This window comes from Hemitrygon akajei, chromosome 5, assembly GCF_048418815.1.
Source record: "Hemitrygon akajei chromosome 5, sHemAka1.3, whole genome shotgun sequence".
Classification (NCBI taxonomy): Eukaryota; Metazoa; Chordata; class Chondrichthyes; order Myliobatiformes; family Dasyatidae; genus Hemitrygon; species Hemitrygon akajei.
In genome coordinates, this window is record NC_133128.1 from 79,844,105 (window position 1) to 79,858,752 (window position 14,648).

The following is a 14,648-nucleotide window of genomic DNA, read 5'->3' on the forward strand; positions in this document are numbered from 1 at the left end:
TATCAAATCTCCCCTCATTCTTCTACGGTCCAGGGAATAAAGTCCTAACCTATTCAGCCTTTCTCTGTAACTCAGTTTCTCAAGTCCTGGCAACATCCTTGTAAACCTTCTCTGCACTCTTTCAACCTTATTAATATCCTTCCTGTAATTGTGACCAAAACTGCACACAATACTCCAAGTTCCGCCTCACCAATGCCTTATACTTCACCATAACATTTCAACTCTTATACTCAATACTTTGATTTATAAAGGCCAATGTACCAAAAGCTCTCTTTATTACCCTATCTACCTGTGACGCCACTTTTAGGGAATTTTGTATCTGTATTCCCAGATCCTTCTGTTCTACTGCACTCCTCAGTGCCCTACCATTTACTTTGTATGTTCTACCTTGGTTTTTCCTTCCAAAGTGCAATACCTCACACTTGTCTGTATTAAACTCCATCTGCCATTTTTCAGCCCATTTTTCCATCTGGTCCAAATCCCTCTGCAAGCTTTGAAAACCTTCCTCACTGTCCACTACACCTCCAATCTTTGTATCATCAGCTAATTTGCTGATCCAATTTACCACATTATCATTCAGATCATTGATATAGATGACAAATAACAATGGACCCAGCACTGATCTTTGTGGCACACCACTAGTCACAGGCCTCCACTCAGAGAAGCAATAAATTGATGAAGACAAGGGAATAATGAATAAACTCTTCTTGGGCTTCAGACTGGGTACAGGTATTGATAACAACCGACATTTCGATGACAAACTCTGCCTTCTTCATTAGGGTCGTTTGTCATCAAAAAATCAGTTGTAATCAATACCTGTACCTGGCCTGAAGCCCGAGAAGAGTTTATTCGCCATACATGTCAGGAAAGCACTAGATCCTTTTACACAAGGACATAAATTTATCTGGTGTTACTTCACTCACTACCACTGCTTCACTTTTGCAGCTCTGCTTCTTAAGGGGCTGGACATTAAATTTTCCAGAGTAGATTCTCTGCTTTTGCTACTTTCAATGGCCTTTCCAATTTTGTTCAGCATAAAAGATCACTGATTATCAGCTGAAAAAGGGCATTTGGTAGTAATCAGAATGCTTTTTGCCCACATTTGACCTGATGCAATATGTCTCTCTCTCTCTCTCTTCATCGCCACCCCCCACCCCCAACCCAATACTGTACAGTTGCCTCAGGCAAGTCAGCCCTGCTAACAAACAAGATGGACCCAGAAATTGTGATGGAGAAGTCTGGTACATTTCTTTTAAGGTATGATTCTGCGAGTACAACCAAATCAGGCTGTTGCTTGACTGGCCTGAAGGACAGTTCTCTAACTTAGATGCCAATCCCTAAAGACTCCAGTTATCTTGTGTCACTCCCCATTTAAATTCTTCAACTGGAAGGCAATTTTTAAAAGTTTTTCTAAGATTATGTTGGGGATATTGTTCATTAGTCTTTATTGTGTAAATTGCAATTTGACATCATAAGCACCCACTAATCCATTTGAAACTATCCTGTGAATAGTAACTGCAATTAGTTTTTACTAATTTTAATGTGAGATTGATATTTTTAATAACTGATTATTAAGGGATTGGGAGAAAATATTGGCATACTGTAAAAATACTTGCCTGATCCTATCAACGAACAAACTTGAGAGCTAAAATTGCCTATCATTAAAACAAATATAGAAATTCTTGTCTAAACATCATGGCTTATTCGAGGAAATATAAGAGACTACAGATGCTGGAACCTGGAGCAACGAACACTAAGTGCTGGAGGAGCTTAGCGGCTCAAACAGATCCGTGGAAGGAAATGGACAGTCATAATTTTGAGACAAGATCCCTTAATAGGGACCATCTTGGATGCGGGTCGTAGCACTCAACCCACTACAATCTCCAAAGTGCCAGAAACAAAAAACAAATATGAGTAGTTATGAAGGCTCCCGGCCCAAAACTCCACTCTTTAATTCCTTTCCATAGACCCTGCCTGACCTGCATTTTGCATATAATATTCTGGATTTCCAGCATCTGCTGAATTTCTTGTGTTTATATTTTGAAAGTTCCCAGGTTTCCCCCTCAGTGCGATGGGCAACTTTTTTTTTTCCGACTGTGGGAGACGCCCGGGCAGCCCCACTAACCGCAGCTCTTAAAGTCTACCCTCCACCTCAGCATCCAGGTACCAAACAAAATGGCAGCCACGACACCGTTCCCGCACGGGAGGCTCGACAACCAGTCACCATGGATACCACCGGCCGGGAAATATCGCGATATCTATTGTCATCAGCCAACGGTCCTGCCCACTTCCTCCAGGCCTCCCCCCCCCCCCCCCACCTCCCTCCCTCCTTCCTTCCTTCCCTCCCTCCCTCCTTCAGCCACCAACACAAATCTGTCCGCCGGTGTGTGCACGCGCAGCCGCCCGCCACCGGACCACTTGAGTGACTAGCGAACGAAGATGTCCGAAGCGGTACTGGTGCTGGAGTGAGGTGTCAACAAACCGAGGGGAGGTGGGCCAGCGTCTCCTCTTCGTCCAGCTCGAGTTCGGGGGGTGATCGGCAGCCCGGGTGCAGACAGGAGACATAAATGGGTGAGTGAGAGGGAGTGGGAGAGCTGGAGCGGCGTACCAGCCGGAGCAAGACGGCGAACCTGGGGCTGGGTGCCTGCGGTCTCCCACTTCCATCCCCACCCCGTCCTGCCGGCGCGTGCATTCGCGCGCCCCCGCCTGACACGTTTGCAGCGGTGAGCGCACCGCAGCTCTGTCCCATCTGCATCCTCCCTGTGCCCAGCCCTGGCCACTTTTAATGGGTATCCCTGTACAGCAAGCCCTGACGCTTCACTTCTTCCCTGATCACTGTCTCAGTGAGGTGAGGGGGGGGTCACTCCGAGCCAGTACACTGACACAGCGCGGGTGTCTCTCCAGAGTGCGTACCGTGAAAGAGGGCGGATTTTTGAGATAGTTGAAGCTTTGCACGTAACTGCTAAGTACAATGGAGCGTTTGCACAGCTGAGAAACTCATCTGCTGTTCGAAAGCATTTTGCATGACATCTGCAATGATATTTTACGAACATATCGTCTGTGCAATGCTGTACAGTAACTCGAATTTTGCAACCTTCCCCTCCCTACTCTTTTGTTGCTGATTTATATATTTTTTCTGCTTTGATAAACAGTTTCCGCTTGCAATCTGGAGGAAGCCTTGTTCTAACTTGGGCGATGTCTCTGTACCAAGCAGTATTTTGGTCCTAGTACAGCGCAGTGCTCAATAAATTTAATCAGGACTGGTTTAGTGTATTACTCCTATAAGTATATAGTCTCAGTTAAATAATTCAAAGGAAGGGATTGCCAGTGATTACAATAATTAATAGATCCACATTTGATAGTGTGCAATCGACAAATGTTCTTAACTATAGATCATTTAGTGGATCTTTGCTTCTAAGTCAGCAGCTTGTAAATTAAATATGTATTCTTCAAATTTATATGTATTATTCCAGGTTGACATTCCATTAGTGAGAGCATTTCCTTCTTTTGGATAATGCAACTTTTAGTTAAGATGCTATATCAAGATGAAGTCTCCCCTTTTAAATGGACACAAGGAGTTTGTCCCATTATTTAACCCACAAAATATTTTGTTGATAGTAAAGTATTTCAGAATGTCCAGTGGTTGTGTAAGTAATTTGTTAAAGGAAGATGGATGAGTCATGGAGAAATATATCAAGGAAACTGGGTCACTGAGTCCATGCCAATTACCAGCCACCCGATCATATTGTACAGCCATTAATCCCATATTTTATTCTCCCCATGTTTTCATCAAGTCCCCTCAAATTATACCACTCACTCACACACTGGGGGAAATTTACAGTGGCCAAATAACCTACTAACCCACATGACTTTGGGATCCTTCTTTAAGAAGTGTGTACGTGGATTTTCTCCAGGTGCTGTGATTTTCTCCTACATTCCAAAGACATATGGTCAGTGGGGTAAATGGTCACATGATTGTGATCGGGTAGCATGGCCTCATTGGGTCGGAAGACTCTGTTACTGTAAGGTATTTCTAAATAAGCAACATGGAAAATTAAATCTGGAGGAATCCTGTATCTCTGACACTGTGAGGCGGTGATTCTACCATCAGTACCATTGTGCTGCCCATTATTTATTCAGTTTTGTAGAAAATTGCTTGATTTTTTTTATTGACCAATTCCATAAGACCAATAATTTTTATTCTCTAGCTGTTTGCAAATTAATACACTTCCATGGCTATACTCGCCAATACAGTTAAAATTGTTAGCATTCATTACTGTGATTTGGTGAAGATTTTGACATAAATTTTCTAAACTCAGGGGTAGTTAAGTGACACCCAACTTGTCTATCGTAATCTTGTGAGAATTTATGTACTATACTTTTCTATATTGTTAGTTCATGGTATTCCATAACATTTCTCACTTTGTAGTTTGGGTGAATTAAGGAAATTTCTTAACTGCAAAGAACAGGATTGCCCACAAATTTATTGAAGGAACATTCCTTGTAAAGGGTTATTCAACTAGTACCTATTTCTGAAAAGAAAACAAATATTCCTTATTTTTCTGTAGTTGGGGTACAAACAGTGTTGGGATATACAATAGCTGACCAATTTTTCCCAAAAGCAAAAACTTAAAATATGTATTTTAGCTTCTTTTTGTTAGTTATAGCTCTTTCAGTTATAGCTCATTAGCAAAATTTATTTCAGTAACTGTTTTTGCCATGACAACCTGGCAAGTATTACTGTGGGCTGATGAGTAGATTTTACTATGTTTGCTTTTTTTATTTAACCATATCACATATTTACACTTTGCTTATACATTGGTCCTGAACATATTGGTTCCAGTTTTCCTCCAAGGCTATGTCCACACTAGACTGGATAAATCCGTAACCAAAGCCTTTTCTCTTCGTTTTGACCCTCCGGCCACACTGAAACGGTGTTTTCCTCCCCCGAAAACGGAGCTTTTCTAGAACACCCTCCAGAGTGTGTAAATTTGAAAACGCCAATTGGGCAGAGTAGTGTGGACGGAGTAACCGGAGATTTTTAAAAACGTCGTCATGACGTGCTGGAACAGATGGTGGCGGCATCGCGGCATTTCATTGTTTTCTTGAATGCACCCCCCCAACACAACCTAACAATTTCAGTAACAGACGGCAACGAGACTGAAGCCAGAAGAGTTAGAAATGTACTCACCAAATACTTTGACCCATAACTTACTGAATAAATAAGTATACTGTACTCACTTTGCCCTGTTTTCTGTCCTTGCTTGTATGAAGGTCGTTTACCTATTATATGCAAGTACTCTTCTGACAATAGATGTGTAACAGCCTAATGTAACATTGTATGGAAATATAAGATAACGCTGATGCAGACAAGTTTTATACATTTAACAAGGTGCTTTATTAATGCAACAGAATCAGTTTTTCAGTGTTCGTCGTCAGCTGGGTCATACTGTCTGTGAACTCCCTGTCGGTTGCCTCCATACGCTCCAGTATTTTTTTTTAGTTTTAAGTCCTGCGTGAGAGCCAACAGCTGTCCGTCGTTTGGCAATTTCCTTTTAAGTTTTTCTAGTCTGTAACTGCACAACCGTGCACTTTTACAGCGAGATTCAGCACCATACATGTCGCTTGTTTTCTGTAGATGTGTCCTGCGCATGCCCAGTAAGAGGAGATTCGCCCAAATACCCGTTTTAATGTGGGCGGAGGTATTTTCAAAAACACCTGGTGTGGAAGCCTAACGTTATTACACGAAACCGGAGTTTTCAAAATTATCCGGTCTAGTGTGGACGTAGCCTATTTTCTCCTCGACAACTATGAGATTGTGCCAACTTGCTTTGCCACTTAAGATATGATGGATGATATTGCTGTTTAGCAGACAGGTGCACTAGTTATTTTTAAAGGAACCTTTGCAGAGCTTCAGAGTTCAATAGAATTAACCAGTGAATTAGAAGGAACTGATGAGGCTCTTTGAGAAGTGGCATGTCTTTATTAACTAAATTGTAAAGGGAGACTTCAATTTGTGAATTCTTTAATAATTTATATATGATAAAATTGTTCCTATACTTCTGGAAGCAGCGTGATCATAATTTACAAAATTTGATTTAATGCACAATGGGAGCATTTGTAATTTGAATAAGATTAAAATATCCTCAACCTGACATGAAGATGAAGCTAGAAAAGAACTCGAGAATGGAATTAGGAAAGCCAGAATTAGACATGAAAAGTCCTTGGCAAGTAGGATTGAAGGCATTCCATACGTTTTCAAAAGCAAGAGGATAAGAAGGGATCAGGTTGGACTACTCAAGGATAAAAGATGGAATGTGTATTTTGAGGTAGAGTTTGTGGTTGAGGCCCTAAATGAGTATTTTTTTTTACCAGTATTTATCAAGAAGGATGTGGAGGATAGAGAGATCAATGTAGAGCATTCTAATATGCTAGAGCATTTCAAGAGCAAGAAGTAGGTAGTGTTGGTCTCATGAAAAGCATTAAGATGGGTAAGTCCCCAGGGCCTGATGGGATTCATCCCAGATTATTGAGAGAGGCAAGAGATGAGATTGCTGAGGCTTTGACCAATATCTTTGTGTCTTCTCAAGCCATAGACAAGGTCCTGGAGGACAGGCGAGTAGCTGATTTTGCTGCTTTATACAAGAAGGGAAATAGGGATGATCTGGAAACTATAGACTGGCATGGAGACTAGACTGGAGATTCTCACATAGGCAGTAGGGACGTTGCTGGAGAGGATTCTTAGGGATAGGATTTATGAGTAATTTGAAAATCGTGGCTTAATTAGGGACAGTCAGCACAGCTTTGTGTGGGGCAATTCGTGTGTTACTAAGTTGATTGAGTTTTTTGAGGAGGTGATGAATGTGGATGTTGTCTTTATGGATTTTAATAAGGTATTTGACAATATCTCTCATGGTGGGCTCCTACAGGACGTTAAGATGTATGAGATCCATGGTCATCTTGTTTGGATTTAGAATTGGCTTGCCATAGGAGACAGGGTAGTGGTTGATGGGACACACTGACTGAAGGTCTGTGACTAGTGGTTCGTACAGCAGCTGGACCATGAACTAAGGGCGTTCGTACAGCAGCTGGACCATGAACATGCACTCTATGGCCACTTTATTAGGTATAGGAGGTACCTAATAGAGTGAGCACTGAGTGTAGATCAGTTGCAGAAATGCACAGAAAAACAGTAGTTGGAATTTAACTTGGCTATGTGTGAAGTAGGCTGCATCTGGAATATTTCACTCAGTTCTGGTCACCCAATTATAGGAAGGTTTTGGTGAGGGTAAAAAAGAGGTTTACCAGGATGCTGCATAGATTGGAGGGCATGTGCTATATGGAGAGACTGGCCAAACTTGGGTCTTTTTCTTTGAAACGGCAAAGGCTGAGGGGAGATTTATTGGAGGTTTATAAAGTTATGAGAGGCATAGCTGGAGCACACAGCTCTACCTTTTCCCAGAGTTGAAGTGTCTAATACCAGAGGGTATGCATTTAAGATGAGAGAAAGTAAACTCAAAGATGTGAAGTGTAGGTTTTTATACAAGTGTGGTTGGTGCCTCGAATACATTGCCCAAGGTGATGATGGAGGCAAGTATAAAAGAGGTAGTGAAGAGGTTCTTAGACACATGGATGAATGAAAAATGGAGGGCTATGTGGAAGGAAAGGGTTAGTTTGGTCGTCAAGTAGGTTAAAAGATAGACACAACATTGTGGGCCAAAGGGCCTGCACTGTGCTGTACTGTTCTATGTTGGTTTGTGGGAAAATGTGGGTCCACTTTGCAAGGAAGAATCAAAAGTCAAATTGTTACTTAAGTAGAGCAAGATGACAAAATGTTGAATTTTTAGTTTTGTTCACAGCTTGACGAGAACTGAAATAATTGTTGCACTTGCTCTACCAAGCACACCAAATAATTGAAAGTTTGGGTAAATAGTTCTGGTCTTGTAATCTAGAGTTTTCTTACTTTTTGTTTGGTGAGCTTAAATTTAAGTGGAACTAAAAAAAAAAGTGACTTGTATGTTGTGCAAAAGCAGGATTATATACTCCAAAATTTAAAGTGTCTTTTGAGAAGTTGTATTGATTATCGAAGGTTACTGTGTCTCTCATTTTGTGAATACTATTTTGCTCTGTTCTTGATTAATCTGGCCTTTTTTTTTTTTGCATTACCTTGATCCACAGTGTGCTATCTGCTGATGCATTGGGAAAGAAGCTGTAATAGCTATCAGATTTGCAAAGTCGCAAGCAAACCTCAGAACGCACCACACAAACAATGATAAATTACAAGCCAAGAAATAGAGAATTGCCTTTTGAATATTTTTCCGCTGTTTTGGGCATACCAATGTTTGTTTATACAACTCCATAAGTATAGTGCACAATTCTAATTTGTGTTTTATTTATATATATATGTATATATATGTGTGTGTGTGGAAACAAGGTGACTTTATTTTCTCAACACTTTGCCTGATACTATTTTCAGAGTAATTTGTGCAAGCTGAAGTGAGAAAGTCAGACATCCAATGAAATAGCTGCTGAAGAAATAGTACATATCATTCTTTGAATCTTGCAAGGCAAATAGGTTGTAGATGCTTGTGTTTTCATTGTTCCACTGAGGTGCACAGCATTTCAGCCGTGTTTCATGCAGAATGATTAAACATTGCATAATAGCTGTACCGTACTTTGATGTATAGTACTTTTTAAATAAAATATAGTTCCATAAACAACACACAGCTACACAGCAGCGCCCGTCTTTTCTGAGCTCTCCTGGTATACACATTTTTTTATATAATTGACTAGTTAACCCAGTTTTATGGATTAGATAAAATTGTGAATTCAATACTGAATTGGTTTTAGTTTTGTGACTGTTGGAAGGTATTTTTTTCCCATTGTAAAACATCCTTTTAGTTAAAATTACATTTCATTGTTTTGATTTGACATTTTGGTATGCAACTCTATTCTTGGAGTTTTCTCTCATAACTTCTGCTTGACAGACTATTCCCAGTTTTGCCTTTGGTCAGCCAACATGATATGCCGTTCTTTATAATGTATTGCTGTCCCTCCAGAACTGGAAAGCAAATCAACAGTTGCCTGATTGAATGGCTCTTAAAAGTCAAATCATTTTTAAAAATAATTGACAATAAATGTGCTGAAAGGAAATTTATTTAAAAACTGAGGTGGATGCAAAAAGTATTCACAAGGATGTTGCTGGAACTGGAAGTCTTGAGTTCTAAAGAGAGGATGAATAGCTTGGAACATAGGAAGTGGAGGGGTGACCTTATAGAGGTATATAAAATCTTGAGGGGTGTAGATAAAGTGGATAGTCACAGACATTTTTTCAGTGTAGGGGATTCTATACCTAGATGAGAGAAAGATTTAAAAGGGATCTATTTTTCACAGGAGGGTGGTGGCTATATGGAAGGTGCTGCCAGAAGAAATTATAAAGCGGGTTCCATCACAATGTTAAAAAGATATTTAGACAGGTACATGCATATAAAATATTTAGAGGGATATGGACCGAACAAAAGCAAATGGAGCTAGACATCTGACGTGGCAACTTGGGTCAAAGGTTCTTCTTTTGTGCTTTTTTACTTAATGACTATGGCGGTGACTGTTCATTATCCATGATTTTTTACGCACAAAGATAACTTGAATTTTCAGGATAATACTGAAGGTTGACAACCATGTGCTAAACAGTATTACAAGAAGTTAGTTTTTCCCCTAAGGATTCTGACACAACTTTATCCTGTGGATTAATTTAAATATTAATAGAATGAGCACACCCTCTACAACCTCCTGTGCAATATATTTAATTATTGGGGGTGAAAGTTTTATATACTATATACATAAACAGAAATATGGCAGTTGTTTTATAATAAGAGTATTTTATATTGATATGCAGCTATTCATGTGTATTCATTATGTAATAATGTCTGATAATTCAGCAATGCATGCAGAAAAGGAGTATACATTTTGATGTTATGATTTGTTTATTTACATTCTATTTAGATTGGCTGTAGATATGTAGCTACATGCTATGCATAACAATTTTTTCATAAATCTACTTTGTAGTATTCAAAAGTCCTTGAATTTGACTTGTTTAATTTGTAGTAGACATTTTTATAAAATGTTAGTTTTCTTGACTCTTTATTTGACTTGCAGTTACATTTGTGATCCAGTAATAGAGAAAACCTCTTTGAGGAAGGTTTGGTGATATTGATGTTATACAATATAACTGAGTGTTTATCAGGTGAAGTAACATGATGTATTTTCTTTTTTTTAGTGGAAGCAGTTGTTGAGTTTGCTTATAAAGCTCAGCATGATGATGAGCTGACCATCTCCGTGGGTGATATTGTTACTAACATCAAGAAGGAAGATGGAGGATGGTGGGAGGGTGAACTTAATGGCCGAAGAGGTTTGTTCCCTGACAACTTTGTAAGAGTGAGTACTATAACTCAGTTACTATCATTATGAAGCGTTTAACGTTAGCACAAGTAGAACATTCTTGTACAGAAAGCTTGTATGATTCTTATTTGCAGAAATAAATTGGCATTAAGTATTTCAGCAGATCAATCACAATCTCATGTCAATCTAAATCTTTCATCCCCATGGTAAAGGCTGGTTGCATCTGCTGCGCCTTTGCTTCCAATGCTTGTGTATTTAACAGATGTATCTACTATATACGCTTCACTAAGTTTTCTTCTTTATTGTGAACATTTTATTTGAGAGAATTTTTAAATTTAAAAATTTTCTAAATAACCTCAACAGGATATATATAAAATTATCATTAAGATTGCTTCCATTAGTAGGTAAATAATGAGTTTGATTTTTTTGATGCCTCTGGTTGGCAGGTCGAAGTCATTAGTGGAGGTTTGCTGTAAACTCACATGGTGTTTTAACTTGTACTTGAGGTGAAGTTTCACTGTCACCCTTATTTGAAACCTTCTCCCTTCCAGATTGAAGAAAGTTATTTTTTTCTGGCATTCTTAAAATTTTGAAGTGAAAATAAATTTAACTTTCAAAGCAGAAACCTCTATATCTACACCTGTCATCAAGATTGGTTTTGATCCAAATTTTCAAAGTAGTTTTCTTTCAGTACTACACATCCTTGAACTTAAGTTCCTGTGTATATTGCTGACTTGTGTAGAACACTTTGAACACCAAAAGCAACAACTAGCTGCCAACATCTGCACCGCTCAGAAAGGCAGGCAACTGTGATAAATTATTGCGTACTGGATTAACTTTAGATTTATAGAAAAAAAGTTACTGTCAAGGAATTAACACATTTGCTTTGCAAAGTTCTATTTCAGTAAGTTGTTGCAAATAGGGTTGTATTATCTTAAATTAGTAAGACAACATTGTGAAATTTAACAGTAAACTTTTAGCAATTTTCAGTTGATATAGAAATAATTTATATGTATTGAGTTTAAATAAATTAAAACCTAATTCACCATTGTTTATAGACAGAAGAATTCCCTGAGCCATGAAGGCTATAAGTGTCTTGTACAATTTTTGGTTTATGCTAAGTAAACTGATTTGAAATTAGGTCAATGATGAAAGTACTGAAGTTGGTTCCAGAGCTACTGTTGCTCATTTTAGGTCACACACTCCCCTGGGTTATAAATACCTGACTTACGGTCACCTGTACATATATATTGAGCTTTCATAATATTATTAAATTTAAGGATCAGATGTACATACTGTGGATTCTGGTTAATTGCAGCACATCAGGGCTAGTACATTTTCACCCAATTATCCAGCTTCCCAATTAGCTGAAGTTTCATGGAAATACTTAAAAAGGTATAAAAAATACAAACTACTGTTTTACAGATTATGTATTAAAATGAAATACAGAACAAATTAGAACACGACAAGTGCAACTCCAATACTATAAAACTGTATACTGTTATTGAGAGAAGAATTCATCCAGTGTATACTGCCATGTTCTTTTGATTGACTGAACAGAATCAGTGCAGACACCTTGTGCAGATAATGGACTCCCTTCATTGCATGCAATTGTAGATTTCAGCATTTCAGTTAACTCTGCAAGCTGTTGATGAGTGGTGTTAGCCAGATGCCTTTTAATTTGCAAACACGAGGAAATCTGCAGATGCTGGAAATTCAAGCAACACACACAAAATGCTGGTGGAACACAGCAGGTCAGGCAGCATCTATAGGGAGAAGCGCTGTTGACGTCCTGACGAAGTGTCTCAGCCCAAAACGTTGACAGTGCTTCTCCCTATAGATGCTGCCTGGCCTGCTGTGTTCCACCAGGATTTTGTGTGTGTTGCCTTTTAATTTGGTCTAGTAGGGTCATTTTTTTGGCTGACGTCAAAATTTTTCGTGGCATTTAGGCCAGGGTGTGAAATTTTTAAAAGTCAAAATAAAAAACAAAATGATCAAAAGTCACTCCTTTTTAATCCTAGTTAATATCTGTTTGTCAACAGTTACTGGTCCCAATTAAGCAGCGTAGTGTCCAAATAAATTAAGGGAATCCTGGCTAATTTCGCAATTCATTTTTGTTGTTTAAGAGTTGTCCCAAATAAGCAGCTGCCCAATTAACTGATTGACCATTTAACTGGAATCCATTGAATATCCATTCATTCTTACAAATAGCAGAGCCAGTTTTCTCTCTCTCTTCACATTTAGTAATGGTTATTACTCATCAATCATGTGTTTTAACACCATATATTATAGTACCGTGGAGTTCCAGTTGCCATATTGATTGATTTGTGTGTACACTCTGACTTAAGGACAAAATTATCTAATTAATGTCTGCAATAATGGAACCCAGTCATTATCCAGGGATGGCCTGTAACTTTTCTTTGACTACCAACAAGTTTTTCAATGTATGGTAATAACCTATGTGTCATTTCCCCAACAACTCCTTGTATAGTGGTCAAGAAATAGCAAGAGAGATGTTCAAAATTTGTGCAGAACAGCTGCAGATATTTTTAACCTTTCACTGCTTCCATCTGAGCCTTTCACCTGCTTTAACGAGACCACTATGATTCTAGTACCTAAGAAAAAGAAGGTAACTTTTCTTGATAGCTGCTACTTGGTAGCTTGGACATCTCCCATCATGAAGTGCTTCAAGAGGTCGGTCATGGCAAGCATCAATTCCAGCCTTCTAGGTGACCTCGACTCATTGCAGTTCACTTATCACTGAAGTAGGTCTTTTGTAGATGCCTTTTATGGAGCATCTAGAAGGTAAAAATGCCCTTTTTAAAAAAAAAAAAGATACAGCATGGTAACACTAAGCCAACTAAGCCCATGGCACTCATTTACATCCATTTGACCAATTAACCTATCAACCTGTACATTTTTGGAATGTGGAAGGAAACTGGAGCACCAGAGGAAACTCGTGTTCATGGGGAGAAAATATAAACTCCTTACAGACAAAGATGAAATTGAACCCGTGTTGCTGGTGCTTTTTTAAAATAAAGTTACACTAACTGCTACAGTACCATGCCACTCTGTGTTGGACTGTTGATCATTAACAATACATCTGCATTCACATTGAAAACAGTGGAACCTCAGGGAACATTGGGCTGCCAGTTTTGCTGCTCTTGCAACCAAATTTCACTAATGGTTACGATATAATTCTACATGCTGATCCCTGCTCTAAGCTCATCTACCTCACCTACAATACTCCTGCATTGAAATGAATGCCGCTCAGAACTTTTGTCCTACCATGCTCAACCTTTCAGTTCTTGCGTTTGTATATAGGTTTAATATCTGCTTTCCCAACAATCATTCCACTAGTTGTCCTGGCAGTCGGGTGATTCCCAGCCCCCCAGAACTGCACTAGCAGCCTTCCCACGAGGTCAAAGTAGGGCTTGTTTTCTGGAATTTGTCATGCATTTAGCTTTTCTTGTAACTAGCAAAGCACCAAAGTGGAAAAAGAATCTGGGATCTTCATGTTTTATTCTAAGTTTTGATTTTGCTTCAGTGATTGTCGTTTGTTTGTTAAGACTGTGATAAGACAGTTCCAAACAATTTGTCAGGAAGAGGACTGTAATAGAATTAGTTTTAATTTTGTCTTTTCCACCCTGGCATTGTAGTTGTCTAGAAGAATTAGTATTTTTCTTACTAACAAGAGAAAATCTACACATGCTGGAAATCCAAGCAACACAAAACAAAATGCTGGAGAAACTCAGCAGGCCAGGCAGCATCTATGGAAAGGAGTACAGATGATATTTCAGGCAGGACTGGAGAAAAAAAACTGAGGAGTAGATTTAAAAGGTGGGGGGAAGGGAGGGAGAAACACAAGGTGATAGGTGAAAGCTTGAAGGGAGAGAGATGAAGTTGAGAGGTTGGAAGTTGATTGGTGAAGGGGATACAGGGCTGGAGAAAAGGGAGTCTGTTAGAAGAGGACAGAATGCCATGGAAGAAAGAAAAAGGGAGAGGAGCAGCAGAAGGAGGCGATAGGTGGGCAAGGAGATAAGGTGAGAGAGGAAAAGGGGATGGGGAATGGTGAAGGAGGTGGGGGGGGGGGGGGAAGAGGGCATTACTGGAAGTTCATGTCATCAGGTTTGAGTGTACCCAGATTGAATATAAGGTGGTGTTCCTCCAACCTAAGTGTGGCTTCATCAGTGGAGGAGGCCATGGATTGACATATCAGAATGGAAACGGAAAGTGGAATTAAAATGGGT

The 14,648-nt window shown here is 39.2% G+C and overlaps 1 protein-coding gene across 3 annotated transcripts in view; it reads left to right on the forward strand.

The window, feature by feature from the left end:
• The first annotated feature begins 2,316 nt into the window (after window positions 1-2,316).
• Window positions 2,317-14,648, forward strand: part of sh3kbp1 (SH3-domain kinase binding protein 1) — a 225,587-nt gene continuing 213,255 nt past the window's right edge. For 2 of the 3 annotated variants that reach the window (XM_073045869.1, XM_073045870.1), the window contains exons 1-2: window positions 2,317-2,571; window positions 10,277-10,434. In XM_073045869.1, coding sequence (XP_072901970.1) covers window positions 2,568-2,571; window positions 10,277-10,434 — 162 coding nt within the window. In that variant the 5' untranslated portion in view covers window positions 2,317-2,567. Of the gene's footprint in view, window positions 2,572-10,276; window positions 10,435-14,648 lie in introns of those variants that run through there. The other variant, XM_073045871.1, reaches the window with a different exon arrangement.